Genomic DNA, 23,849 nt, shown 5'->3' on the forward strand with positions numbered 1-23,849 from the left:
CCGAGGCTTTACCCCCCTCTTTTGCACAAGCCAGCTTTTAGACTCTTATAGGGATTTTGCTGCTTCCGACAACCTGGGAAGCATTCCGAGATTGCTGCCACTGCCCTTTTTCGCTCGCCATGGACATAGAATCAGCAGATTCGACGACGTGGCACCACTCCTCCCCCCGAAAGCGGGCTCCTAAAGCGTAAGGATCCTATCTTTCTCACAGCGCCCCCTCTGGGTTCTTCTGCTGACAGATGCATGCCGCTACCAAAAGCTGCCGGCGGTGCCGCCATCAAAAGATCAGGTGCACAGGATTGCATCCATGCGAGCCATGTGCCAAGAGGCAATTATCTTGCCATTTCGATGACCATGCGCAAAAGATTCTCGTCACTCGAGGGTAGGAGTTCCTAGAAATCCACAAGGGGAGCCCCCCGATGCTCACAAATAGCGCAGCTACATCCGCGATCTGGAGAGAAGAGTCGCCTCACTTCAACGTCAGAGCGAACCGTCATCCAGCAGAGATCCTCCCACCGCGTCTGATGAGCATCCAAGCCTCAATGTGACTACTCTAGAGCTCGGTGCGCGAAGCGGCCGCAAGGTTCCTTTTTTCCCTTTTCAAATACTAACCCTTCCCTAGAAGCCGCCGACAGAGTCGACCACCACGAGAACAACAACGCCGACAGCAATCAAAATGGTGGTACCCACCAACCACCAGGCGTGTCATCACGTCTGCTGCCTCCTGGATCCCGCAACTCGGAGGATTCTGGTGGCTCGATACCAAGTTCCCCGGGGCTCCAAAACCCCCTCGCGTTAGGCTTTCCCAGCTACTTTCCGGATACCAGTGGCAGACCGAGTAAGTGACGTTCCAGGCGTTTCGCCATGCTGTGTTTCCGTTCTCTCACTTAAGCCGTGTCTTAGTATATCTGGGGACATCGTCCAACTGGTCTTTTGGCCGGAAGGTCCTGGCCATGGCTCATGAGAAGGTCTTGGGAGCACCACTGCCCCCGGAGAATTTGTTGTTCGAAGGCAAATCGTACGATCTGGAATGGGACGGAGAGAGGAGGCCGGCGAGGAACTCATCATCCCAAGCCGCCGAGATCTCTCCAGCCCTTCCTTCGGCCGACTTTGCCACGTTCCTGATCAATGCGGTCAAGTTTCACTGTGGCCAAGTCTTTTACCTCTTCGAAGACGAAAGATTTACGCAACAGTTTTCGCAGTTCCAAAGGGACCCGACAAAAACAATGGAGGCGTCCAGGCTCTGGTACATTCATTACCTGCTCGTTCTGGCCTTTGGCAAGGCATTCGTGGCACCGTCCACCAACGGCAGATCGCGCAAGCCGCCCGGCGCCGAGCTCTTTGTCCACGCCATGACCCTGATGCCCGAGTTTTCGTTCTACGACGCCGACCCCATCGAGGAGATACAAGTCTTGTGTTGTGCCGCGCTGTACCTTCAATGCCTCGACTTTCGCGGCGCAGCCTACTGCATGGTGAGATGATGTTCCGTTCCTCCCGCCCCGCCGCCCTCAATGTTTCCACTACGAGACCGCTCGTGGACTCACTTGATGCGCTAACATAATCTCTCTCTCCCTCCTACAAGATCGGCCGAGCCCTGCGCAAAGCATTGGAACACGGTATGCACACAAAAATCCACGGCCGGACAAAGATCGACGGTGGGCTGGTCCAGCGCCGCCGCAAGGTGTGGTGGACGGTCTACGTGCTCGATCGCCAAATGTCGGCCCTCATGGGGGTCCCCTTGGGAGTCGCGGACGAGGCAATCAGTGCCGAACTACCTACTTTTGTCGACCAACCGCAAAAGTCGACGGCCATGGACATCCAGATCCAACTCTCGCGCGTCTTGGCCCTTGCTCTCAATAGTGCGTTCTGACAACATCATGCCTGTATCCTTCGCGAGCGACACGAGACTGACCTGACTCCGAACAGCGGTGTACGGGCCCGCGTTGGGCATCAATAAACGATTCGTGGAAAACACAAGAGAGGCTCTGAAAGCGCTGGCAAAGACTACGGACCAGTTGAATTCCTCCTTTGGCATCTTCGAGAATGGTGCCATTACTACCATATCCAGGATTTCAGGCTACTTGCACCTGCTGTATCATCAAGTAAGGCTCACAGATGCCACCCCGAGTAACCCAAAATGCCTCGGTATTGCTACTGACAGGGTTTTGTCCAGTGTGTGGTGCTCATCACACGACCTTTGCTCTACAGCTTCCTCCGCTCTCGGCTAGGCCAATCCATCCATCAGAGTTTGATCGCAACACTGCAGTCGAGTAGCGTCCGCTCGCTATTGCAGATGTGCGTCGAGTCTGCTCAACAGATTCTGACCATTCTCTTGGCTTTGCAAAGTCATAGCCTCCTAGGTGAGTTTTTGCTTTGGTTCTGTCATTTACAAGAACCGCTTCTGCTTCGGCAACCCCGACCGGTCAACTGATGCGTGTACTTTGCTGTTTTCACAGAAAGCTTTCTTCCGTTCGATCTTGACGCCACCTTCACGTCAGGGATCTCACTTTTGATCGCGGCCACCGTCGACCCATCTTTGGTCGATCATAGTCACCCACAGTGGCTGCAGCGGACTCACGCAGTACTCGACGAGATGGTATCTCGGGGAAACAGGGTCGCCGGAATGATCAAATTGGAACTCTCACAGCTTCAAGACATCCTCGGCCGCCTCCCCCCGCTGGACAAGGATGGTAGGAATCTTAGAAGAGATCCTCGAGCAACAACCGGTCGTCAGAGCGATCATCTGATGCAGGATGTCAACCGCGTGATGACGGCCAATGTAGGAGCCACGCAGTCCTCCCGACAGATTCCCGCCGACGCCACCTCCTCCCCTCCATGTATGATGAACCCCCCGGCGGAGAGCAGCGTGAGCGACGAGTTTGTGACCGAGTACATTAACTGGCAAGAAGGGTTTCCGGCAGAACAACTCATCAACTTTGCCGAATCAATGGATCTCAGTGCGCTGGATTGGCTTTCAGCGGAGACATAAGACTCTGAAAGTCAAGATCCACCTGAAAAAGGCATCCAGAAATAAGATCCCCCTGGATTTTCGCCAATTATGGAAACTCATCTTGGGACAGGGGCGTACCAAGAGTCTGCAGCAAAACATCAGACTGTTGCTGTGAGGGTGATGCCGCTCTGTGCTTGCACGCGAATTAGTCGCGAGCGATCACCCATCGAAACTGCCCAGGTACCAAAGTATGGAAGAATCTCAGTGCAGGCAATGCGCCTCGAAAAGCTTTCCGAAAGGCTTTGCTATATTGGCTTCAGCGAAGAAGTTAAGAGCGACATGGAATGGATCACCGGTGAGAGATGGTTTCGGGGAGACTTTTTCAAAGGCTCTGGTCCTTTTCTTCTCCCCTACCCCAAATCCAAATCTGTCCTCGGTCGGATCTTGCTTCTCTGGCCTCTGTTCAGAATTTAGAATCCGAATTCATTTGATCATGAAATTGACATACTCGGCACCATCACCTGAATCAAGCTGCATTGTCGGAAGTTCTGTCATACGAATTGTATTATCAACGCCGCCAACATCTCAGTCCAAAACCAACAAAGCCTTCCGGCTGTCCGGCAACGAACCTCCCACCTAGTTCAATCCGGAAAGTGAACAACCTAGACACTTATGACAGTTCTCATACGATCTGCACCCATGGAACTATCTATGATGTCGACGATATTATGATCACGGTCCTCAGTTCATGGCGAGTCAAACATGCCAGATGGCACAGACAGGCTACGCTTCATTGTGACAACGCCACGTCAAGATTTTACATATTGTCTCTTGTACTGTCTGGTGATCCATTCCAGAGGGTTTGGAGTCCGAGGGTTTGGATTCCGAGGGTCCTGAGGTTTCCACTGTGCTAGCACCGATAGATACTTCTTGATATGACTTGGCGCCACCCAGTAGAGACCCATTTCAGGATCTGGACGGTGTTCCTTCTTGAATCTGGGCGACGGCCCTGTCGATGTCACAGCAAGCTCATAGACCCACGACATTGATCTCCACCGACTGGGTCTGTACCACTCCCGGAAGGGTAACCTATTCCAGTCCGTGTTCGTTTGAGGTTCTGGCGTGTTTCTGTTCAAAGCTTTATAATAATATCTTTCCTGGTCTGGAAGCGCAATGCTGCCAAGGTCACGTCCAAGAGATATGTCGCCCTGGGTCTGCGCATTACCCAAGTTCAGAAAGCTGAAGTCGATTGCAGTCGACCAGTCACGGCAGATGTCATTTGTATCTTGCACATCCGTCCTCGGCGTTGTTGGTCCCCACAAGGTAACACCAGGTCGCGACTGGACAAAAAGTGAAAGTTTGGCCAATCTCAACGCTATTTCGTGATCGTCGCCACACTGTCGGTTCAACATGTCATTGCAGAATTCTTCCAGTCTGTGGCGCTCGTTCATGTTGAGTGAAGAGAAACATGTTTTCCCAATGAGAATGCGATTGATCTGGCTAATTCTACTCACGTTGGAATATGCTCGGAAAGTTCTTGCGGCTGATACTTACATAGCGGCTTTTTGTCCACTGGACTCGGTGAACTGTGGACTTAGCTGTCCGCATATCGGGCCTAGGAAGCGGCTGTTCAGTTGGCCGGTCGTGAGTTGAATTATTGTGGACTTACACGTCTCTTCCCGAGACCCAAAGACTTCTGGCTCTCCAATTACCATCCAAATACTATACCAGCTGCTCACCAACAAGAGCTTATATAGAAGGTAGATTTCTTGGTCGTCGGTAGCTTTTGAAGCCCCTACCAGGCCGAAGTGCCGGAGCTTGTCATCCACATTATTCGTGAGTGAGTTGCGCAAAAGTGTTTTGAGTAGGTGAAAATCATCGATTTCGTCCGAGTCGCGTTCGCTGTAAACGGTCTGCCACCACCGACTTTTTTTCTCCTTTTCAGGGAGAAGGCTCTTGACCAACTGTCTCGTGTTGAATGGCTGACCAGCCAAGTTTTTCCTTATGGAACTGGCTGTGAGCAAGGGGCTGTCTATCAAATTGACCATGATATCCAGATAACTGTGGTCTTCCGACCTCTTGTGGGCGTCATTGTCATCGAAGTAGTAGTTCAGAATCCAGGACTTCAATGCGGTCCTGCTTAACTTTCCATGCTCATGATCCCGTAGATTACGGGATGACTGCTGCAACTCCTGCAGGAGGGTCTCATTTGTGATGGACAGACCGTTGATAGCATCTACCATCCGATCCATGGTGGTGTCTTGAGGCAGCTGGAACGGATTCTTGTAGACCATGTCGTGTTCCACTTCAGACCAGGCGTGCATCACGACTGTGGATATCTGAACCTCCACCCTGGTTTGCCATGGATACAACTTGGGAAACATTGTCTCGTCCTTTTTTCCCACGTGGAAGTGCACAGCTCTGTAACCCGAGTGCTTCCATTCTCTGACAATGGCCTCGACGCTGCTCTTCTGGGTGAATGTCCCCTTTGTATACTTTTCAAACTGGGCTACCGCGACTCCTCCCGTAGCCGGGGTCGTTCGGTCGGGTTTCTCGGGCTTTTCGTAGTCCCTTTTGGAGTGTACCACGATAGGTTTATCGAGGATGCGAAATAGTTGCTCGAATTTCCTGGCGATGATAGGGACATCATCGGGGAAGTAGGCTAGGACTCGTACTGCTGCTAGATCCCATATGCGTTCGCTCTTGAGTAAAAGGTCTACGCTCGTGAATGGTGACTTTGTCGTCTGTGCTCGAAGTTTGTCACCGATAGATTTCGCGTCTTTTCCTCGGCAGGACAGCTGATATTTGATCTCGTAGCCTTGGTCGTCTACCGGTGGCGACTTCTTGAATTCATCTGCTACTGTTTGAGCAATATGATAGAACTTAGATCTGTAATCCTCCTCTGTATACACTTTCACAAATGCAGAGACGAAATCCATATTCCGCAACACGGATCTTGCAGGTCTTGCAGGTCTTGCAGCGTTCGAAGTTGCCATAATTTCTGTGGGCAGTAATGCTGGAGCTTCAGGAGTATCAAAGCCAGCAACATCAGGCTCAACAGAACAACACATTGCTAGCATGGTTATGCGAGGTATAATGTGGATTTTATCTCAATCGATGGATTAGGCTGAGGCCGCCTGACCAGCGCCCTACGGGGTCGAAGAAAGAAGCATCTACATTAGGTAGGATCGACCCACACTTTCCAACTTTAGCTCAACCTTGGAGAGAAAGCAACGGGGCGCGGATACAAGGGTCTTCAGCTCCAAACTTCTGATCCGTCAATACCACTACATGGGCAGCCCCAAGCCGTTCCACGCCCTTTCCGGCACTTGGAACTGTGCAGAGCCTTTTCATCTCTCACAATCCCCTTCCGTGACAAGGCTTATCCGGTCTTTGACAGCTTCACTAAGGTGGCTCCTTCTAGGCTCCACGTGAGGGTAGTCCAGAAGAACTTCGGCAGGAAAATTACGGCCCTACCCGTACATTAAGTGGAGGGAGAGGGCGGAGCATTTTGATTACCCGAAAGTTAGCGAGTACTTAGAATATCTTTGTAGAGAGTATTGTCGACTCATTTATCGCTCGACTGCCACTGACAAAGTGTGAACCTCTCGCGATAAAGTACAACGCTCGCTGTCTTCACTCTTTGGCCCCACCCTCCTGCGGCTGCTGCGAGAGTCAGATACTTGCAGAGGTTGCCTTTTCTCTTCTCACTCGGAACGCCTCCAGTATAAGCGAGATGAGTCCTTGATTTGTGACTGAATGATTGCCGTCCCCAATCTTCTGGTCTCTGATCTCGTCCTCGGTGGCCCATGCGAAATTTTGGTGCTCTGTGGGATCCAAGGTTACATTTTCGCAGCTTTCGACGTCCACGATGAAGGAAAAACGACACCAGATCATCGTCCCCGTCGAGTTCGGATAAACCTGCCCTGGTTCTCGACCTGGGCCTTCTGTGACGACGTGAGTGAAGTGTCTGGCCCTCAGCCCGGTCTCCTCCCATAATTCTCGAGCGGCACCGTGGAAGAAGGTGGAATCCTCGTCATCGTTCACCGCGCCACCCGGTAATTCCCACCTGTTGGGCATGGAGTCGGAGCTCGCGCGCTGGATGACAAGGACCTCGCCGCTGCCGTTGAAGACAATGTTGCCGCTCGCCAGGCCACTGTAGGAGGATTTCTTCCCGTGCCTGAGGAGCCATTCATCCGCCGGCATGTTCCATGCAGAAAGAGATTCATCAACCTTGAATTCAAAGGGGGGGTGTTGCCTGGCTCCTTCCTGGTTTGAGTTTCGTTGTGACATTATTGGCAGAGGCCGAAATTGAAAACCAGGATGTGTGTGAGAGAGAAAACCGATGTGCCTATCAAAAATGAAGGGCCGCGGGGGGGGAATCAGCTGAGACTCATTTCAATCCGGACTTGGGTCGATAAAATGCACCCGGTGACGTGTTAACCTCAGCTGTCCAGTCACAAGCCGACCTGTGGACACACGGCGCACAAACATGCTGCCACCAACACGGTCACCTTTAGTGAGTAGGCTTTGACATGGGCCGGCTGAGCTAAACCCTACGGGCTTGAGACATGGACTGGGCTGGGCTCGAGGTGTGGGTTGAACTCTACCTATACAGGGGCCAAAACCAGCCCATGTCAAGCCTTACCAGTAAGGCTGAGAAGATATCCTCCGCAAAAATGAACAGCCTCTGATTACCTGCTCGTAACCGAGGAGGATAGCATGACAATTGAGTTATAGAGAAGAGCATCCGCTCTTTCAACCGTGTCTAGTGAGAAAATGCCTTTGTATAGTCTATGGTTTACAGCGATCCGTGTGCGCGCACGTAAAGCTCCGAGACAGGCCCTGGCAAAACAAAAGGGCGCGAGGAGATTTGGGCAGGCAGCCTCCCGGGAAAGCGATTGGTTGCGAGACAGTATGGCTTGCGGAGTGGCTGATAGCGAGGCGAACGATCACGTCCGCTCCTTTGCACGAAAGACGCCTCATCAGTCGTCTGGTGGTCGGGGGCGGCTATATCTACCTTGCAATGCCCTATGTCGTGCAAGACACTGATCTCTCAGTCTCAGACCGTCTTTCTCAGGTGGATCTTCCCCCAAAATAGTCCCATAGATGAAAGCATTTGTTGCAAACAAAACACCCTCTTCTCCATCTTGAGAGGACTTCGAACATGGCAGGCAAAGCCACAAGCAAAGGGAGGGAGGAACAGGCCAACCCCTACACCTCCCTCTGTCTGCCTGACGATCAGTCCATCAGAGTTCTGACCCTTCAGCCTGGGGGACCCAAAGATCCACTCATTGGCGCGCTCGATTTCGCCCATCTCGAATCTGCCGGGGTCTACCAGGCTTTGTCCTATGTTTGGGGTGACCCAAACGCCAGACACAGCATCTTTCTTGGTACGGCCGAGCTTGAGATCACCACGAGCCTGTACGAAGCGCTCAAGCGTATTCGAGACCCGAAAAAGTCACGACGTGTCTGGGCCGACCAAATTTGCATCAACCAAAAAGATCGAGCCGAGAGAAGCCAGCAGGTCAAATTCATGAACATGATTTACAAAAACGCGGACCATGTCTTGGTATGGCTTGGTCTGGATGAAGAAAATCTTGCGGCCAAGGCATTTGACCTGATTCACAGGCTAGATGAGGCGCTCAACAAACACCAGGAGAAACACTCGAAGCCGAGTGTAGAGTATGTGAAGGGTCTCGAGAATCAGATCGAAAAAGAGGGGAGAGCCCTCGATTGCTTGACCGATCTTCCTTGGGTAGGTTTTGAGATGATGAAATGTCAAACAGAACCAGGCACCTGACAAACCATTGATCTCTTCCCAGTTTAAACGAGGGTGGATCGTTCAGGAGATAGGTACCAAAGCTCCCGCCACCATGTTCTGGGGAGGGTCGGAGATAGACTGGGAGACCCTGCACGGGGTTTGCGAGAGGTTGACTGACTTTCACCATCTTCGAAGCAAGCTCAACATTCGCACCTCGGACATCAAGTACGTGTTCCAACGGTTCATCGAACCGGACCAGAAGAGCTACCATGCGAACCGCTTCAACTTCATTTACGAACTCCATCGAGCCCGCGGTCTTCAGCTCACAGACGCACTGGACCGCGTATTTGCATGGTTGGGCCATTACTCTGTTCGTGGCAAGAACCAGCAACTCGCCATGCTCGAGGCGAAGTACGACAAGTCGGTGGCCGAGGTGTACACCGATGTTGCGAAACGCTCATTGCTCGGTGAGAATGACGAAGCGACCGGATCTGCTCTGATCGCACTGGCAGCTGTGCAGCACAAGAGCCTGCCATCGGCAAAGACCAGGGATGATGAGAGCGACGTCCATGAGACAGCTAGGACTGCCGACAACGACGACAAATTACCGACTTGGGTGCCAGACTGGAGAAGGTCCAATCAGTCGTTCATTCTCTCCGAGCCCATTGTCCCCCATCGCGCCCACGGCACTTCATCGCCGGAGATTGACATTATGAGAGACAAACCGATCCTCAAAATCGGTGGGGTCATTTTTGATAGGGTGAAATGGTGCAGTCGGTTACTCAGGGCCAAGGAATTCCACCCGAGACCAGTTCGGGAGGAGCCAGTCCGGGAGGAGGCTGAGCTGGCGATAGACTACCTGTGGCGTGAGGGTTGTGACCAGGGCGGCCAGTTCGACCTTAGCGTGAGGTACCCAAACGGTCAAGAAGCACTTTTCGCTCTGATGCAGACGTTGAGCAATGGCTGCGTGCAAATTGCCGGCCGGGAAGGCAAGGCATATCGAGACATTCCCTGCAGCAGGTGGCTGGAACAACAAGCAGCGTACCTGGCAAAGGTCTTTGATTTGAGTTCATGTTCGTCGTGCCCGAAGCTCCATCGGCTTGCCGAGGAGGCGGCAAAGGGTGACGAGCATCACGAAGGAGAGCAGTGGAGTCGAGCAGCCAACGGAGCCTCGAAGAATCGAAAGTTTGCGAGAACCGACAGTGGCTATTACGTCTTGGGGCCGGAGGTCATGGAGGAGACGGACATTATTTGCGTCCTCTTTGGGGGAAAGATGCCATTTTGCCTGCGGCCTTGGAACTCCCACTACCTTCTCGTGGGAGAGTGTTATGTGCATGGCTTGATGGATGGAGAGGCGATGGAGATGCTTCGTCAAGGCCTCATTCCCCAAGAAACGTTTGAGATTGTCTGAAGCTGGATGGACAGTGCGTGTAAACCAAGAAACCTGATGCTTTTCTCCAGAGATGATTTCAACTTTGTATTCATTCCCACTTCTGAGTTTCCTGAAACGCTTCGATGATGGTGTGCTCCAATTCTTCGAATGTAAACGATAGCTCCATTCCTCCGGATTGCCTGGCCCTTACTTCCTCTTCGGTTGCCCAGACGTATCGCTGATGCTCGTTCGGATTCAACCTTACATCGAGGCGGCCTTGACGGTCCTTTGCCGCCTCGACCGGAAAATTGAACTTGCATATCTTCTTTCCCGAACGGCTGGAAAAAATGTGCGCTTTGCCAACTGGACGCGATATACTCTTTGCCCTGAGACCCGCCTCCTCCCATAGCTCCCTCGCGACGGTATGCAGTATACTTTCATCCTCGTCCTCGCAGCCTCCGCCCGGAAGTTCCCAGCGATCCGGCATGCTGTCGTCAGGCGAGCGTTGAATCAGCAAGATGCGAGGTAGCGAGGGATTCTCCGAGGTGTCAAAGACGAGAGCGCCGGTGGCGATGTAGTCGTATTGAGGGTCAGGGTGCTTTGACAGATAAGCTGCTTGCGAGTCAGTGAAGGGTGAAGCTGATGGGTCGATTCTGAAGTCGTGGGGTGGAAGCAGTGGCTCCCGAATTCCCGACATCGTGAGTGTGGAATAAGTGCTCTTCAAAACACTCGTTGAGGAATATCCCCAACATGGAGGTGGAAATCTAGATCTGTAGAATACCTTCCTAGGTAACAGCCAGGTTGCAAATGAGCATCGAGCCACATTGAAGATTCAAGACACTCTGGGCCACCTGAGGTGCAAGCTGCGATCTGAATGCAAAAAACAACGTCATCCGCAGTCAGGAAATCTGTCCGCAACGACTCACTGCACTGCACGTAGGTCCATGGCGGAGTAGACGGCAATCCAAGCCCGAAGCCATTGGCGTGGAAGGGAGTTGAGTGGTCGTAAACAGTGCCCACGGTCGCGGTGAGGTTTGACATCCTATTTCGGCAAAACGGTGTTGCCGCCTTGTTGGTACAAAACAACCGGGACATACACACGACGCAGTTGATGTTGCGTCAGGTCACGTAAAGAGCACTGTACTGGACATCGCAAGGACAAGGGATTAAGATCTTAAGATGCTATTGAGTTGACTCAACGAGTCCAAAGGAATGACGTGCTGCAAGTTTATCATGACCTCGTCCTGTCATATTTTGACCATCGATAGCCGCAGTAACAGTCATCGATGGTCTTCAACACTTGAAAAGGTCAAGATTCCACAAGAAGTATGAGAGAGTCTCTTCACAGCTTCCTTCTGCAACTCCTAGTAACGCCTGTTTGCGGTCGCCCAGCTCGTAGATGCCATACAATGGGACATGATCCAGCGTACCCCGATCCTAAATCGCTCATAATCGTGACATTCGTAGATACCTTCTATCAAGACCTGACCTCTTGCTCACTGAGCAGGCTCTGCTTTGACATTTTCTGTGGTCGACTGTTTGGCTGGCTCATCATCCCTTGATGAGAAGCCGGCGTTATCCATGACTCTATCGACCTGTCGACCAACACCTGGAATGCCTTCTTTCAGCGCTTTTGCATAGATTTCACTAAACTCTCGAAAAGCTTGCTGCTTGCCATTGATAACGGCATTGCCGCGTTGCACATTCTCGACAAAGTCTCGGGTGAAGATATCCGGATTTCGTCCGTCGTCGACATAATCCACAATCTCTGGCGCAATCTGCACGTTGTGAATGGGATTACTGGGTGACTCTCTCGGGGATGTCAAAGTCTGCAATTGAGCAAGCGATTCGGCCAGATCGGTCATTTTGTCAACCAACAGATCCTGTGTCTCGGGGACGTAACCATGGGTTTGCATCTGAATCTCGTACAAATGCTGAATGATGTCCTTGATCGTCGAATGGACGTTCGAGGAGTCTTTTACGGGCGCCATGTCGTCGGCTTGTCGAGAAATTCCGTAAGTACCTAGAGTATTGCCCTCACGAAAGGTATTGCCGGACAATGAGCTAGCTGGAGGGTTCGGAAACTCTGGCTGACTGTTTCGGGGCAGAGTTTTGTCGTGATCAGAATATTCAGAAGCACCAAAACCTCTAGCCGCGTGTGCTACACCCGTACCAATATCCCTAACTTCAAAGTGCGTGCCTGATTCTCGCTCATTCGTATCCGGACTTGTAGGTGAAAGATTGGCAGGCGACGATGAATCAGCAATCAAAGAGGGTGTCGATGACTCCGCCGAAGGCTTGCTAGGATTTTGTGCGTCGGCTCCAGATGGGCTTGGCCGCAGCTTGAGAGTTATGAAAGGGTCACAGGAGCCTCGCGGGAATCGTCTGAGTTTGTCGGGACAAAGGCGCAATGTGGTCGAGGTTGTCTTTTCTTGCTTAGAAGGATCATAAAGTAGGACGGATATTGCTGGGCGTCCCCCCAATCGATAGTTTCTGCTCAGGGTTGATGGAGCCCGAGCGCGAACTTGGCTAGCCGTCGATGCGGCGTCCGTAATTTGGTTGGTTGTTGGTGAACCTGCGACGGCCTCACTACCAGTTACTTCTGGTGCCCCACGCTCCCATTGCCCAGCGAGTCCACCTTGATGTGATGCCATCTAAGGAGATAGTTGACTTTGTGTGGTGTTTGATATGCAAAGTTCTTAATGAAACAAGTTGACCACGATAGGTGTCAAAGTCTTGGGTGATGCCATGAGCACTTAAGGTTGGATCGATGAATTAGGTACTGGAAGTCTAGGCGATAGAGCTAACAGTGAAATATGCCATCAATCATTCACTTTCAGCGATTATCTTTACTACTCGTCTAAGATAGTACTCATACATCGGCGTTCTCAACAAGAGAATGCAGAAGATGGACTCTACGTCTAAAGAACAAAGATCAGAACAGTTATATTTCCTTCGTCCTCAGCGCCACCGATGACTTCGGCCCTGTGATGGATGTTTCCACCATTTCAAGTCCAGAAAGGCTAGGGTATCTCTTGCTAAAATTCGCCTCCCAATCTTCGTCCACATGCGCAGCAATGGAACCATCACTCGCGGTTGGCAGCGCGTCAGGCACCGTAGACCGGAGTACTTTGGGTTTAGGAGGAGCTGTGGGCCTTTGTGATCTTGTTAAGTCGCTGGTAGAAGTAGGTGCAGACATGGAGTGGGGAGGATGCCGCTCAATCCTTGCGGGAACCTCAACAGTTGAGGCCTCCGATGGCTGTTTTTCATCTATTCTGTTTTGCAGCGGGGTTGGAGACTCGGTATAACGACCATATCCAGTCGCGGTCTTCTGTGCAGGCCTCTCGTGTTCAGTCAACAGTGATTGCACTCTGTTCTGAATCGACGCGGCTTTGACTGTGCCACCGTGTTGGGTATTGCCACCTCTTGCTGCTACACGTTGTCTGTATTCGGCCGCTGCATTGGCAACCCTCCGTTCTTCCGCCTCCAACTTTCTCTTTTCTAGCTCGCGTTTCATCTCTGGTGACAGGTCTTCTGTCTCATCAAACGGTTCCCTGTCATTACTGAGATCGGTAGCCTCGGACCCTGCGATAGGGGTGAGCATGTTGATTGCGTCGCGCGAAGGAGAGTCGCTGCGTTGTCGTTGATGGTGGCTGTCGTTGTTACTCTCGAACATTTTAAAAGCGTCTCCAAACTTCCCGGCCAATAACTTCGTAGTCCCAGCAATGCCTATCGATGGCAGGCTGGAGCGTTTGATGTGCCTGGTGCCACTTGACAACCGTTTATGATGCTGCTTTCGCTCTTTCTCCTCTTCTTCCCTGGCTTTCAGAAAATCAACATCCGATGCAATATTTGTTGCAGATTCCGAGTGTGTCAAGGGAGCCATCTCTGGTTCTGCGCTTGTGAATGTTGTCTCATAATCCAGTCGATTAATCTCTTTATCCTTGATGTGGGTTGGCCTTGCCCCAATATTGACACTTGCTGGCCGATTTCTAAAGTTCAAGGATCGTGAGCGGCTCACACTTGAGCTGAGCTCCCGTGGTGTAGGGCGGCCACCTTCCAAGGATGGACGAGACGAGGTGGGAGATCGTGGCTCGTAGTCATCGGCAAGCTGAGACCGATAGGCATCTTCTTTGAGGAGATTTGCGAGCCTTGAGCCTGTCTTAGCTTGCGAAGACACACTCGGTTGGGTCGAAGGTTGGTTGAGACTGGAAGTCCTGGGAGGATGATCGTTGGGTGGGAATCGATGTATCGGACGCTCAGCAAATGATTTCGAGGCTGTAGGCGGAGGAGAGGGGGTAGTCATTGTGCCAGTGGAAACCATGCTAGTCGCTGAGGCCTTGACTGGGGGCAAGTTGGCTCGAGGCTGATTTTCCTTGCTTTCTAAAGATTTCTTGTGTTGCAGCACGGCTTGTGACTTGATGGTGGTCTTAGGTCTTTCCATGGCAGTATTGGCTTTGACCGGGCTGGGAGCACGAGCAAAAGCATCATCTGCCAGGGCCATTGTGACTCTCTGCGCCAAGTCTGAGTCCGTGTTTTCCTGCTTTTTCTCTGATTGAGGCTCAAACGGAAAGTTCTTGCCCTTGTCGGTCATCAGAGAGAATTGGTCCAACGATGGGAAGCGAGAGGAGAGTTCATCTTCCACAGAAGAGGATTTCCCATCTAGCGCTGCAAATGGATCGGTGCTATCTACCATCCTCAACGGCGAGGGGCTTGGTTTAGCAGATCCATGGTGAGAGAGTGGCTTTGTCGGTCGTCCTCGGCGCATGGGTTCGATTTGAGGGACGCTCGGTGCAGTTTCTTGTCTCGGGGGCGATAACGTCGCACCGGCTCTGGATTGAGAGCTAGAGGATTTGGGGAGTGCTTGATCCTTCCGATTCTCTGACTGTGTCCGCCGGGCATAAATATCCTGGACAGGAAGATCTCTGCCATCCAATTGGCATGCTTTTTGGAGCACTTGATATATGTTAGGGCGATCAGATGGTCGCTCCCGAAGCATTGAAGCAATCAGTAATTTCAACTGGTCTGAAAATCGTGGGTATCCTGGAAATTTGAACCTAGCATTTAAAATGGCCATTTGTCCCGCCTCTTCAAATGGAGTCGTATAGTAACAAAGCTTGTATAAGAACACGCCCAACGCCCATATATCGGCCTTCTCGTCGATAGGTTGTTTCCTGTAGACATCAATCATTTCTGGACTTCGATATTGGAGGGTTGTATGTCGATTTATGTCTTCCTCAATCAAACGCCCTTCGGCAGCCGTCGAAGCAGCCGGTCTAGCAGGAGCTGCAGAACCAAAGTCACATAACTTGTATATCCTTGACGATCCTGTCGTTGATATAAGGACGTTTTCGACTTTGAGATCTCGATGCATGAGCGGTGGCTTCAGGTAGTGCATGCATGCCACTCCCTCTGCCACATCGGTGAATATTTTCAATATCTCGGGCTCGGTCAATCTGTTTTGTAGTCTTGTATTCATGAAATCAATAAGTCCTCCACCCTGGCAAAACTCCATGAGGAGGAACACCTCGTATCCTCCGCCCTTCAGCTGAGATGCATGCGAGTCAATATATTTCACAATATGTTTGTGGCCCCTTAACCTCTTCATTGTTTCGACCTCCGTTCTCATGTTTGCAAGGTGTTCCTTATCCGGGACAGCCACTCTCTTCAGTACCGCCTTCTGGTTGCCATCGATGGGCCGCGGTAACTGCACCACGTAGACATGGGCAAATCCACCCTCGGAGAGATAGCGATCAATAACGACCCGGTGGTCGCCCACTTGTACTTTCGTTCCCGGGAGAAATGTACCAGCCGGCGCTGCTTGTGCAGGTACTGTGGGAGGAGCACTGTTGGCAAATGGGCCCTTAGCCCCGAGTTGGGACACATAGACAGCCATACTGGATGCGCTTTCGGAGCTGAGAGGCCACGGGTTGGGTTATCTCTTCATGATAGCTGGAAACTACGAAAAGCCTCGACGGTAGCGGGCGCAAGATTCTAGGACTGAAGGTCGAAACAACACGTTGAAGATATGCTATGCCCAAGGCAACCCTGAAAGCTGTCCGCGGAGAGCGCTGGTTAAGAGGATCTTGGGCGGGATCCCAGTCAGGCTGCTGCACCTAACACAAGCCGTCTCCAGACTTGGCCCCAACGCACCCACTGGCACTTTTCGCAGCGCCCGTCCAACAGAAGTCCTGGGTATCCGCGCAGCCCACAAGAGAATGTTCGGTTCCTGTCGGCGCCCATGACGTTACTCAGTCCCGGCCAGTCCGCAGATCTTTTGTCCACCATTCTCAGAAAGGCAACATCGTCAACTTTTTCGAGGCAAAACATTTGCGCTCTCGTACTCAGCAGCCAAACACTCGACTGACCGATTTCTCAGGACCAGCGAAATGGCTAAAAAGAGGTCTCACGATCAGGTTGAGCCCGATGTCGTCTCGAAGAATCTCGAGTCTACAACCGAAGAGAAAATTTCTTCAGCCAACAACAACAACCGGACAGGAAAATCGAAAGGGCAATCGCGGCAGGACAGGTCGGAGAGAAGGTCCAAGAAACAGAAAAAGTCGGCGGATCAGTCTGAGCCAGCACACAGTGATGCAGTGGAGATTCTAAAGACGGATGAGCACGAGGAGGCAGAGGAATCTATACCTGCGGCAGCAGCATCTGGTGAAGAGAAGCCTAAGAAGAAGCAGAAATTACGCGACCAGAAAGAGGAAAAGCACCAGTCAAGGTTCATTGTCTTTGTCGGAAATCTTCCTTTCGATGCCACTGCCGCCCAGATCAAGCAGCATTTCTCTAAGCTTGCACCCACAAGCGTGCGAATATCGACAGACAAAACCACCGGGAAAGGCAAGGGGTTTGCCTTTCTTGAGTTTGACGTCTATGATAAGATGAAAACATGTCTAAAACTGTACCACCATTCGATTTTCGATCCTCAACGTCAGCCTGGTTCACACTCGAAGGACGGAGCACGAGACGAATGGTCCAAAGGCAGAAGAATAAATGTTGAATTGACGGCTGGGGGAGGAGGCAAGAGCAAGGAGCGCAAGGAGAAGATCAAGGCCAAAAACCAGAAGCTCGGAGAGCAAAGAGAGAGACAAAGGACCAAGGAGAAAATTGAGAAGGATGAGGCTGCTCGAAAGAAGCGAGAGGCTCCCGCGACTGGGCCAAACGCCGATGCGAGCAAGGCGCCTACGGACGATCGCGGGGCGATCCATCCAAGTCGACTTTCGCGAGTGCAGCACTGAACTGACAGGTCGGTTTGTTGCCATGTAATGCGCATTGAATAGAAACAATACTTTTCAGAGAGGATGTCCCATTCGCACATCACCTTGGACCACTGCTCCATATATCAACGCCTGCAGCCCAGCTATGTTGCACGTTATTATTCATATCGAGTTGCCTCTACAGTTGAAGGATTGACTGTAACTTGGGCAAGACTCCCTGACGAAAGGAGCAAGCACTGAAGCCGGCACATCTATGTCCATCTTTTGCAATGCACCTAAAAGCCCCCCCAGTAACACAAAAAGATCACAAGCTCGCTCAAAAAACTCCTAGAGGATGGTGCATCGCGATTTCTTCTTAGTGGCGGTTGGTCGAGGATTGAGCACGGCTCTGAGTCGATGTTGTTAGTATTCACCACAAAGAAGCATGGCGGAAGTGGCATGTCCTTACCTGATCGCCTCGTCAAAGACGCTCTTCAGATTCCGTTGCGTCAATGCCGAGCATTCTAGATACTTGACCGCTTTTATCTCTTTGGCTACCATAAGAGCCTGTTCATAAGATACAGGCTCCATCTTCTTCGATCTCAGGTTGTCCGCCGTGCCTTTGTCTTCTCTCAAATCTAGCTTAGTACCGACAAGGATGATTGGCACGCCAGGTGCATGGTGTTCGATTTCGGGGTACCACTGTGCAGGGTGATGTCAGCCTTGAGGTATTGCACCGCAGATTTAGCAGATCACTTACCTTGGCCTTGACGTTGTCAAAACTGGGAGGGGAAACGATAGAGAAGCATATCAGGAACACGTCTGTTTGAGGATAGGAGAGAGGGCGCAGTCTGTCGTAATCTTCCTGACCTGCAGTATCCCAAAGTCCGAGAGACACTGGGTTGCCATCGACCATGACACTGGCAGAGTAATTGTCAAAGACAGTGGGAATATATTCGCCAGGAAAGGCATTGGTCGTGTAGGATATGAGCAAACAGGTCTTCCCAACTGCACCATCACCCGTCACTACACATTTTATCGACTGTGTTGCCTGCGCCATCGCCTTCCTCTCTGACTAATTCCTTTCTTGCTCGAGAAGCTGTACGTGGTGGATGTGGCCGAACCGCGATGAAGTCGGGTGGTAGTCCGTCGTAGCTTTGGGCCGGCGGTCAGTAGCAGCGATTAACGACGCGAACCGTGTCCAGCAACTGGCGCGTCGTTGGCAGGATGGGAAATGCCCGCTGGGCGATATGTTGCACCAGGATTGTGCAGGTCCAGACGAAGGTATCGTTGAGCTGGACAAGGACTAGGGAATTAGCAGTAGGCGCAGAGAGGGTGATGGTGATGGTGGTGCAGCAGGAGGATGCAGAACGCAGGAGTACAAAGCCAAAGCCAAAGCCAGATGGAGACCAGGGAGCGGAACAGATTTTCAGGGTCTTGGGTCTCTGCTGGGTGTCAAGGGGCGTTTTCCTACTCGGTAGGTCTAGGTAGGTTGCTAGTCGCCAGTGGTATTAAATTCGTGTGTGGCGGCGACCAAAGTGAACAAGTCTAAAGAATGCGATAGGCACGATAGGAGCGTGGAAGCAATGGGGGTTCACCATGAATGGCTGATGCACTTCCTGAGACACGCGAACTGCAATATGCGACGGCTGGTTCAGTGCACGGTTGCAGCCATGCAGTTTCACCTTTTCTCTCCTTCTTCCACTACGATTCTACTCCATTACGTGAAGCCTAGGTCAGTAGGTACTTGAGACGGACACGCATAGTTCCCATGTCCCACATCGTCACAACGGCATAAGTCATCACTCATCCTACCTTGAGATACTACCAAGAGACTACTTATAATATCAGTCAACAACATTAACATCAGGATACTTCAATTTGATCATGCAACAAACGCTTTACCAAAGAATCGCATTGTGGCCGGCCATTCGGGACTCTTCGAAACGTACGAAGCATCTTTACGGAGTTATAGGCTGCCTCATAGCTGTCACTTGCATCGATCATCGATCGATCGATGTACAGAACACTCCTATGGTAGGATTTCTTTTCCGTGCTTTACCAGTACCTAGGCGGAATCTTCCTACGGATAATGGCCACGTTCGTCTGAGATTATCACGAATTTGCTCCTGGCTTCAGAATTCGAGCTCCTTACGCATGTTCTCTGCGGTGAAGAACCATTATCAAGCTTCATGAGGAAATGTCTTCGTGCGTCACTAAATAATGTGCTGAGTGTCGGGAATTTTAGGATCTTCTACATGATCGAGTTGCAAGTCCATAGCGAATACTCGACTCCTGGAACACTTCCTCGCATGCGATGGCAAAGTTCATGATCCACCCGCTCAGATATCTATCTGTTGGCCTCAAATCCCCAAGGACAACAAATGCCCTTGTTTGATAACTAACAGAATCTTGCAGGAGAATGCAAGCACAAGACTGGGGCTCGACAGACTCGGCGCGGTTTCTAATAGAACACGAACCCTTGACTGCCTCTCCAGGCCAAAAACAGACAATGGTAACCTGCAAGAATAGTGCAGAACGCCCGACGAACTCGAATGTTCTCAGACCTGGCGAATCAAGGTGCCATTTCCCGAAGCTAACATATGGATACCTGACGAATAATCCGAGTCCCGAATAGCTTCAACGCGTTAGATTGTGCGCGCCAACGACACCTTTCCTCTTCCTGCATGACTTTCTCTCATGGCGACCAGTATAGCACGGAGGATCTCCTTGTCTGTTGGATCCTTCCCCAAAGCACAGTGTCGCAATGGTATCTTCTCCAGCATCTCGTAATTCTGACCCGAGACTGATTCCCAATTACCTATATCTTAACTGTTGATGTTTTGAATTTATCACTTCCTGGACTGGAAGGCTTCAAGGGAGGTAAGACCGCCAGTTGACTCCAGTCCCCGGTGTACGAGCAGGCAACAAGGAGGCAATTGATAATGAAATAACCAGCGTACAGGGGCAGTTTCTCCTAATCTCCAAGAACCGGTATGACTATCAATGATCTTAAACAGGCAACGCTTGTTCGGTAGCAAGGCTTCCGCGCTCTATTCTTTCCAAGGTCGATGGGGCCTTTATTGGGGGCGAATTGCATCTTGGTCAACTTCGACCCAGGAACCTCAAAAAAGCCTTTCAACTTCTGTGTCTGACCTGGCCTTCTTACGGATATGATATCGAGACCAGTAGAGAGAAAAGCTTACGACACATGGTATTTCTATTTATCTTGCCGGGGAGCTCTTCATGATGTCGTCAAGTACAAAAAAACCGCCAAAGCGATTCCACTTTATCGACAACACCGACATCACCTCCGCAGGGCAGAACTCAACGCAGGTGCGCCGTCATGTAATGCAAGAATACATGAGGGAGAAGCGTTGGCAAGCCAGAGCCAGAGTCGACAGCAATGACGATTACGAAATCTCCGTTCGAAGTAGGCAGGAGAAACTCGCGCAGCTGCCCCGAACACGAACTCGACAACGACAGCCCAAAAAACAGCTTGCTGGCCATGGCGATCTATCCAGTACAGCCATGGAGCCTTTCTCGCGGGCAAAGTCGCAAGGTAATGATCGCCAGCGAAGGTGGCCTTCGGATTTTGTTCACAATCCCCGCTGCGATTTTCCCGAGCGAAGGGCAAAGGGTCATTTGCAAAGACCGGGCTTCCACCTAGACACTACAGCATTTGCTAAGCTCTTCGATTTGATGCAAGACCAGCAGAGACACCCCGCAAAAAGACCTAGCATGCTGCCCTGGACAAGCCTGTCGTGTGGCTCTTGGGTGCGTGCCGCACGATTCCTGCAACCACAATCCATGTTGAGTGCTGCGCGAACAGATCCTTTCGACTCACTACCGGTGACACTCGATCATGAAGATGAGCAGCTCTTCGACTTTTATGCCACGGTCATGCCAGCGTGCTCATACGGGCTAGACAAGCCCAACGCGCAGAATTGGTTCCTTTCCGTTTTCATACCGGAGGCTATGTCAGGGGCTTTATGCTTTGAAAACACTATCCTCACCCATGCTGCAAGTACCAAAGATAGAATGAGCGGGATTGATCAGAGCCGGTCCACAATTGAACGCAGAATCAGAGCATCTCAACGACTGCTTGACCACCATCGACAGTTTCCAGGCGATACTTCAAATACTACGATATCAGCGACTCTGTTTGCAGCTGCGCTAGAGTTTCTTGACTCCTCCACCGAACAACAGAAACTTGGGTGGATGTATTGGTCAACTGCGCTACAGAAAATCCGTGAAAGAGGAGGGCCTTCAGAATTGGTACAGCACAAGAGACTACAGATGCTAGTCAACTGGTGTGACTATACTTTCCCGGGTTGTCACCCCTATAGTGTGGACATTAACTTTCATACTGACAACATGGAGGCTATGGCCATTGCACGCGCAGAGGTATCAGAGCAGTGCACTGAGTTCATCACTTTCCTCAAATGTACAGAGCAGCTGGCCCTCGTGCAGGCTGGCATGCAAAGAAATCCAATATCAAAGAGCAGGCAGCAGATACGGTTTTCGACCTTTCTCCCTGGTCAGCCTCTGCACGCTCTTCTCACCCCCGCCGATGCCTCCAACTATTCGGAATCGTGTCGATACAGGCAGATTATGTCCAGGTTAGCCATCCTGATGACCATCAACATCACCATTTGGGAGTATCGACATTCACCCGAACTCAGCGAGAAGTTCTTCCTCGAACTTGTGGAGAATGTCGCCCATAATGGGTTTGCCCGCCATGCGTCTGTCGAAGCACTTTTGCAGATCTTGATAAGTGGCAGTAGACACTCTTCTCTGCAGCATGCCGAGAGACCATGGTTCGTCGGAAGGATGTTGCAAATTGCAAAGCGCTTGTCCCGACCCAGTTTTGATCGGCTTAACAAGTTGCTGTTCTCCTGCACAACACTGGGGACGGACGTCAAACCGATAATGGAAAACTGGCAAAATGACTTGCGGACGGAAATTCTGAGTAGTCCCATAGTAAGCTGTTACTCACGCTTCACGCGTGAGACCATCTGAGAGTCGAGAGGGGAGCATCTGCGATTACCAACACCCCATTCATACAGATGAATTGATCGCGCGATATGCATGGCCTGACGAGGCTGACGAAGCTCGCGTTGCCTATGTCTGCTCTTAACACAACACGGACGTCAAGCCTATGATAGGGTATAGTAGAACGCTTGCTGGGGTATATATTCTGGGGTGCACGTTGAATGTTCCTTGCTGCTTTTGATTCTGAAAGAATGCTCGGTAGCGAAGAAGAGACCCGCGTTTGTGAACTTTCGCTTACCATGCTGGCGCTGATGTAGAATCTGCCTTCTTGGCGAGGCCTTGTCCTCAGTCTTCAAGCGAATACGGGTTGTAGGCAGAAAATGTTGCTGCACAAGACGACGGGATGTCGAGCATTATGCAAAAATGACATTCGTTGCTGATTTGGGGAAATGGATTGGACGTGCGGCCATCACTGTCAACAAGTCAAGAAGCAACCACGGCGTGCGCCAACTGGGGACAGGGCATGCCCTTTAGCCAAAATGGGCGCACGGGAAGCTCATTCTTCCTTTTGTCTTGCCACAATCATGTCCACCATGCCGCCAACAGTGGGGCATCGTCAGCCTTGCGATAGGCGCACTGCAACTCTGGTTTCGTACATACGAGTAGGGAGGAGATTGAAGTCAATGTTACCTAGACCCTTGCTGAAAAGCCGTGTGCAGTGCCTACGTCATGATATCTGAGGATTCGTACACACATCGCTTCGTCGACGTTCCCCTAGTTATCAGGGGGGACGGAGTGCGAGTAGTTAGCTAGCCTTCTCAAGGCACGCATGTGCTGCTCGTACTCGGTTGGCATTGCTAGAGACTCTCCCTGTAATTGGGCGCAACTCACACAGAGACTCGTACCAATACTGTGGGCTTGTGCTAGGGCGTGTAGGGTCCCTGGCTTCTCCCCCGTACAGTACGAGTACTGTACAAGACAAGTACGAGAAGGACCCTTGCCACCAGCAGCCCTCCCTCGTACCCCCTGCTCCTCTACCGCCCCACGATCTTTAGCGGTGGGAAGCCACGCGATAATTACCTGTCCACCAAGGACGCTACAACCCACGAGCCCAGGTAGCTTAACATTAGAGGCTGATCAAGGAAACGAAAGACACACTCGAGGGTAGGCGTACAAGTAATCTGTGTGCGATACGAGTAAGGGAAAAGGCTTGGTCGAGTTCGGAAGGGGAAGGGGAAGGGTTCGGCCTAAGGCTGTTAGAGCCGATGAATTGCGAAACCCCCAGGTAAGGTCATTCGTCGAGAGGCGACCAGGACGGGGAGGAGGCCTCGTATAATGCTGCCACTGTGCGGGTATCTTCTGCAGGTGCATGAGCCCAATGATGGCAAGTCCAATCCCTGCAATGGTGCGTCAGAAGCGCGAAATCCCACTGGGGACGGCATTTGGCCGCCAGTGACAGATGCTCGAAGACGTGGAGATGACAAAAGGTGCTGTTCACTGGTGCAGTTGCTTTGACGGCGACTATGAGTTTTTCAAGCACCAACAGACGCCCAAAACAGCAAAGTC

General features: G+C 51.5%; 10 protein-coding genes across 10 annotated transcripts; 4 read left to right on the forward strand and 6 right to left on the reverse strand.

The window, feature by feature from the left end:
* The first annotated feature begins 392 nt into the window (after nt 1–392).
* PV06_03626 (uncharacterized protein) lies at nt 393–4,531 on the forward strand. Its single transcript, XM_016404435.1, has 7 exons — nt 393–563; nt 623–838; nt 904–1,472; nt 1,583–1,859; nt 1,927–2,102; nt 2,174–2,360; nt 2,457–4,531. The coding sequence occupies exons 3-7, from the start codon at nt 954–956 to the stop codon at nt 2,987–2,989; spliced, it is 1,692 nt and encodes a 563-aa protein (XP_016265440.1). The 5' UTR covers nt 393–563; nt 623–838; nt 904–953; the 3' UTR covers nt 2,990–4,531.
* PV06_03627 (uncharacterized protein) lies at nt 3,760–5,946 on the reverse strand (the record flags this gene model as incomplete). The annotated part of the gene is made up of 2 exons (XM_016404436.1): nt 3,760–4,450; nt 4,505–5,946. The coding sequence occupies 2 exons, from the start codon at nt 5,944–5,946 to the stop codon at nt 3,760–3,762; spliced, it is 2,133 nt and encodes a 710-aa protein (XP_016265441.1).
* Nucleotides 5,947–6,339: 393 nt separating this feature from the next.
* On the reverse strand, nt 6,340–7,243 carry PV06_03628 (uncharacterized protein; the record flags this gene model as incomplete). The annotated part of the gene is made up of 1 exon (XM_016404437.1): nt 6,340–7,243. The coding sequence occupies one exon, from the start codon at nt 7,241–7,243 to the stop codon at nt 6,626–6,628; it is 618 nt and encodes a 205-aa protein (XP_016265442.1). The 3' UTR covers nt 6,340–6,625.
* Nucleotides 7,244–7,323: 80 nt separating this feature from the next.
* PV06_03629 (uncharacterized protein) lies at nt 7,324–11,119 on the reverse strand. The gene has a single exon (XM_016404438.1). The coding sequence runs from the start codon at nt 10,781–10,783 to the stop codon at nt 10,196–10,198; it is 588 nt and encodes a 195-aa protein (XP_016265443.1). The 5' UTR covers nt 10,784–11,119; the 3' UTR covers nt 7,324–10,195.
* PV06_03630 (uncharacterized protein) lies at nt 8,118–10,125 on the forward strand (the record flags this gene model as incomplete). The annotated part of the gene is made up of 2 exons (XM_016404439.1): nt 8,118–8,708; nt 8,776–10,125. The coding sequence occupies 2 exons, from the start codon at nt 8,118–8,120 to the stop codon at nt 10,123–10,125; spliced, it is 1,941 nt and encodes a 646-aa protein (XP_016265444.1).
* A 133-nt stretch (nt 11,120–11,252) lies between the features above and the next one.
* PV06_03631 (uncharacterized protein) lies at nt 11,253–12,740 on the reverse strand (the record flags this gene model as incomplete). The annotated part of the gene is made up of 1 exon (XM_016404440.1): nt 11,253–12,740. One exon carries the CDS (start codon nt 12,738–12,740, stop codon nt 11,583–11,585), a length of 1,158 nt encoding a protein of 385 aa, XP_016265445.1. The 3' UTR covers nt 11,253–11,582.
* Nucleotides 12,741–12,905: 165 nt separating this feature from the next.
* On the reverse strand, nt 12,906–16,151 carry PV06_03632 (uncharacterized protein). Its single transcript, XM_016404441.1, has one exon. It carries the CDS (start codon nt 15,980–15,982, stop codon nt 13,031–13,033), a length of 2,952 nt encoding a protein of 983 aa, XP_016265446.1. The 5' UTR covers nt 15,983–16,151; the 3' UTR covers nt 12,906–13,030.
* A 209-nt stretch (nt 16,152–16,360) lies between these two features.
* Nucleotides 16,361–17,797, forward strand: PV06_03633 (uncharacterized protein). Its single transcript, XM_016404442.1, has one exon. The coding sequence runs from the start codon at nt 16,476–16,478 to the stop codon at nt 17,328–17,330; it is 855 nt and encodes a 284-aa protein (XP_016265447.1). The 5' UTR covers nt 16,361–16,475; the 3' UTR covers nt 17,331–17,797.
* PV06_03634 (uncharacterized protein) lies at nt 17,317–18,762 on the reverse strand. The gene is made up of 3 exons (XM_016404443.1): nt 18,049–18,762; nt 17,758–17,990; nt 17,317–17,697 (listed from the first exon to the last, which is right to left on the reverse strand). Exons 1-3 carry the CDS (start codon nt 18,346–18,348, stop codon nt 17,637–17,639), a joined length of 594 nt encoding a protein of 197 aa, XP_016265448.1. The 5' UTR covers nt 18,349–18,762; the 3' UTR covers nt 17,317–17,636.
* Nucleotides 18,763–20,298: 1,536 nt separating this feature from the next.
* On the forward strand, nt 20,299–22,478 carry PV06_03635 (uncharacterized protein). Its single transcript, XM_016404444.1, has one exon. The coding sequence runs from the start codon at nt 20,535–20,537 to the stop codon at nt 22,308–22,310; it is 1,776 nt and encodes a 591-aa protein (XP_016265449.1). The 5' UTR covers nt 20,299–20,534; the 3' UTR covers nt 22,311–22,478.
* The last annotated feature ends 1,371 nt before the right edge of the window (nt 22,479–23,849 follow it).

The sequence above is a fragment of the Exophiala oligosperma genome, assembly GCF_000835515.1.
Source record: "Exophiala oligosperma strain CBS 72588 unplaced genomic scaffold supercont1.3, whole genome shotgun sequence".
Classification (NCBI taxonomy): Eukaryota; Fungi; Ascomycota; class Eurotiomycetes; order Chaetothyriales; family Herpotrichiellaceae; genus Exophiala; species Exophiala oligosperma.

What these genes read in the sequence shown, in the direction of transcription:
- PV06_03634 (XM_016404443.1), bottom strand. Translation starts at nt 18,348, where the DNA reads ATGGCGCAGGCAACACAGTCGATAAAATGTGTAGTGACGGGTGATGGT. An exon ending in TTGACAACGTCAAGGCCAAG is followed by an intron (nt 17,991 to 18,048) that starts GTAAGTGATCTG and finishes CACCCTGCACAG; the next exon opens with TGGTACCCCGAAATCGAACA. An exon ending in GTCTTTGACGAGGCGATCAG is followed by an intron (nt 17,698 to 17,757) that starts GTAAGGACATGC and finishes ACATCGACTCAG; the next exon opens with AGCCGTGCTCAATCCTCGAC.
- PV06_03632 (XM_016404441.1), bottom strand. Translation starts at nt 15,982, where the DNA reads ATGGCTGTCTATGTGTCCCAACTCGGGGCTAAGGGCCCATTTGCCAAC.
- PV06_03633 (XM_016404442.1), top strand. Translation starts at nt 16,476, where the DNA reads ATGGCTAAAAAGAGGTCTCACGATCAGGTTGAGCCCGATGTCGTCTCG.
- PV06_03626 (XM_016404435.1), top strand. Translation starts at nt 954, where the DNA reads ATGGCTCATGAGAAGGTCTTGGGAGCACCACTGCCCCCGGAGAATTTG. An exon ending in TGCACCTGCTGTATCATCAA is followed by an intron (nt 2,103 to 2,173) that starts GTAAGGCTCACA and finishes GGTTTTGTCCAG; the next exon opens with TGTGTGGTGCTCATCACACG. An exon ending in GCAAAGTCATAGCCTCCTAG is followed by an intron (nt 2,361 to 2,456) that starts GTGAGTTTTTGC and finishes CTGTTTTCACAG; the next exon opens with AAAGCTTTCTTCCGTTCGAT.
- PV06_03629 (XM_016404438.1), bottom strand. Translation starts at nt 10,783, where the DNA reads ATGTCGGGAATTCGGGAGCCACTGCTTCCACCCCACGACTTCAGAATC.
- PV06_03635 (XM_016404444.1), top strand. Translation starts at nt 20,535, where the DNA reads ATGATGTCGTCAAGTACAAAAAAACCGCCAAAGCGATTCCACTTTATC.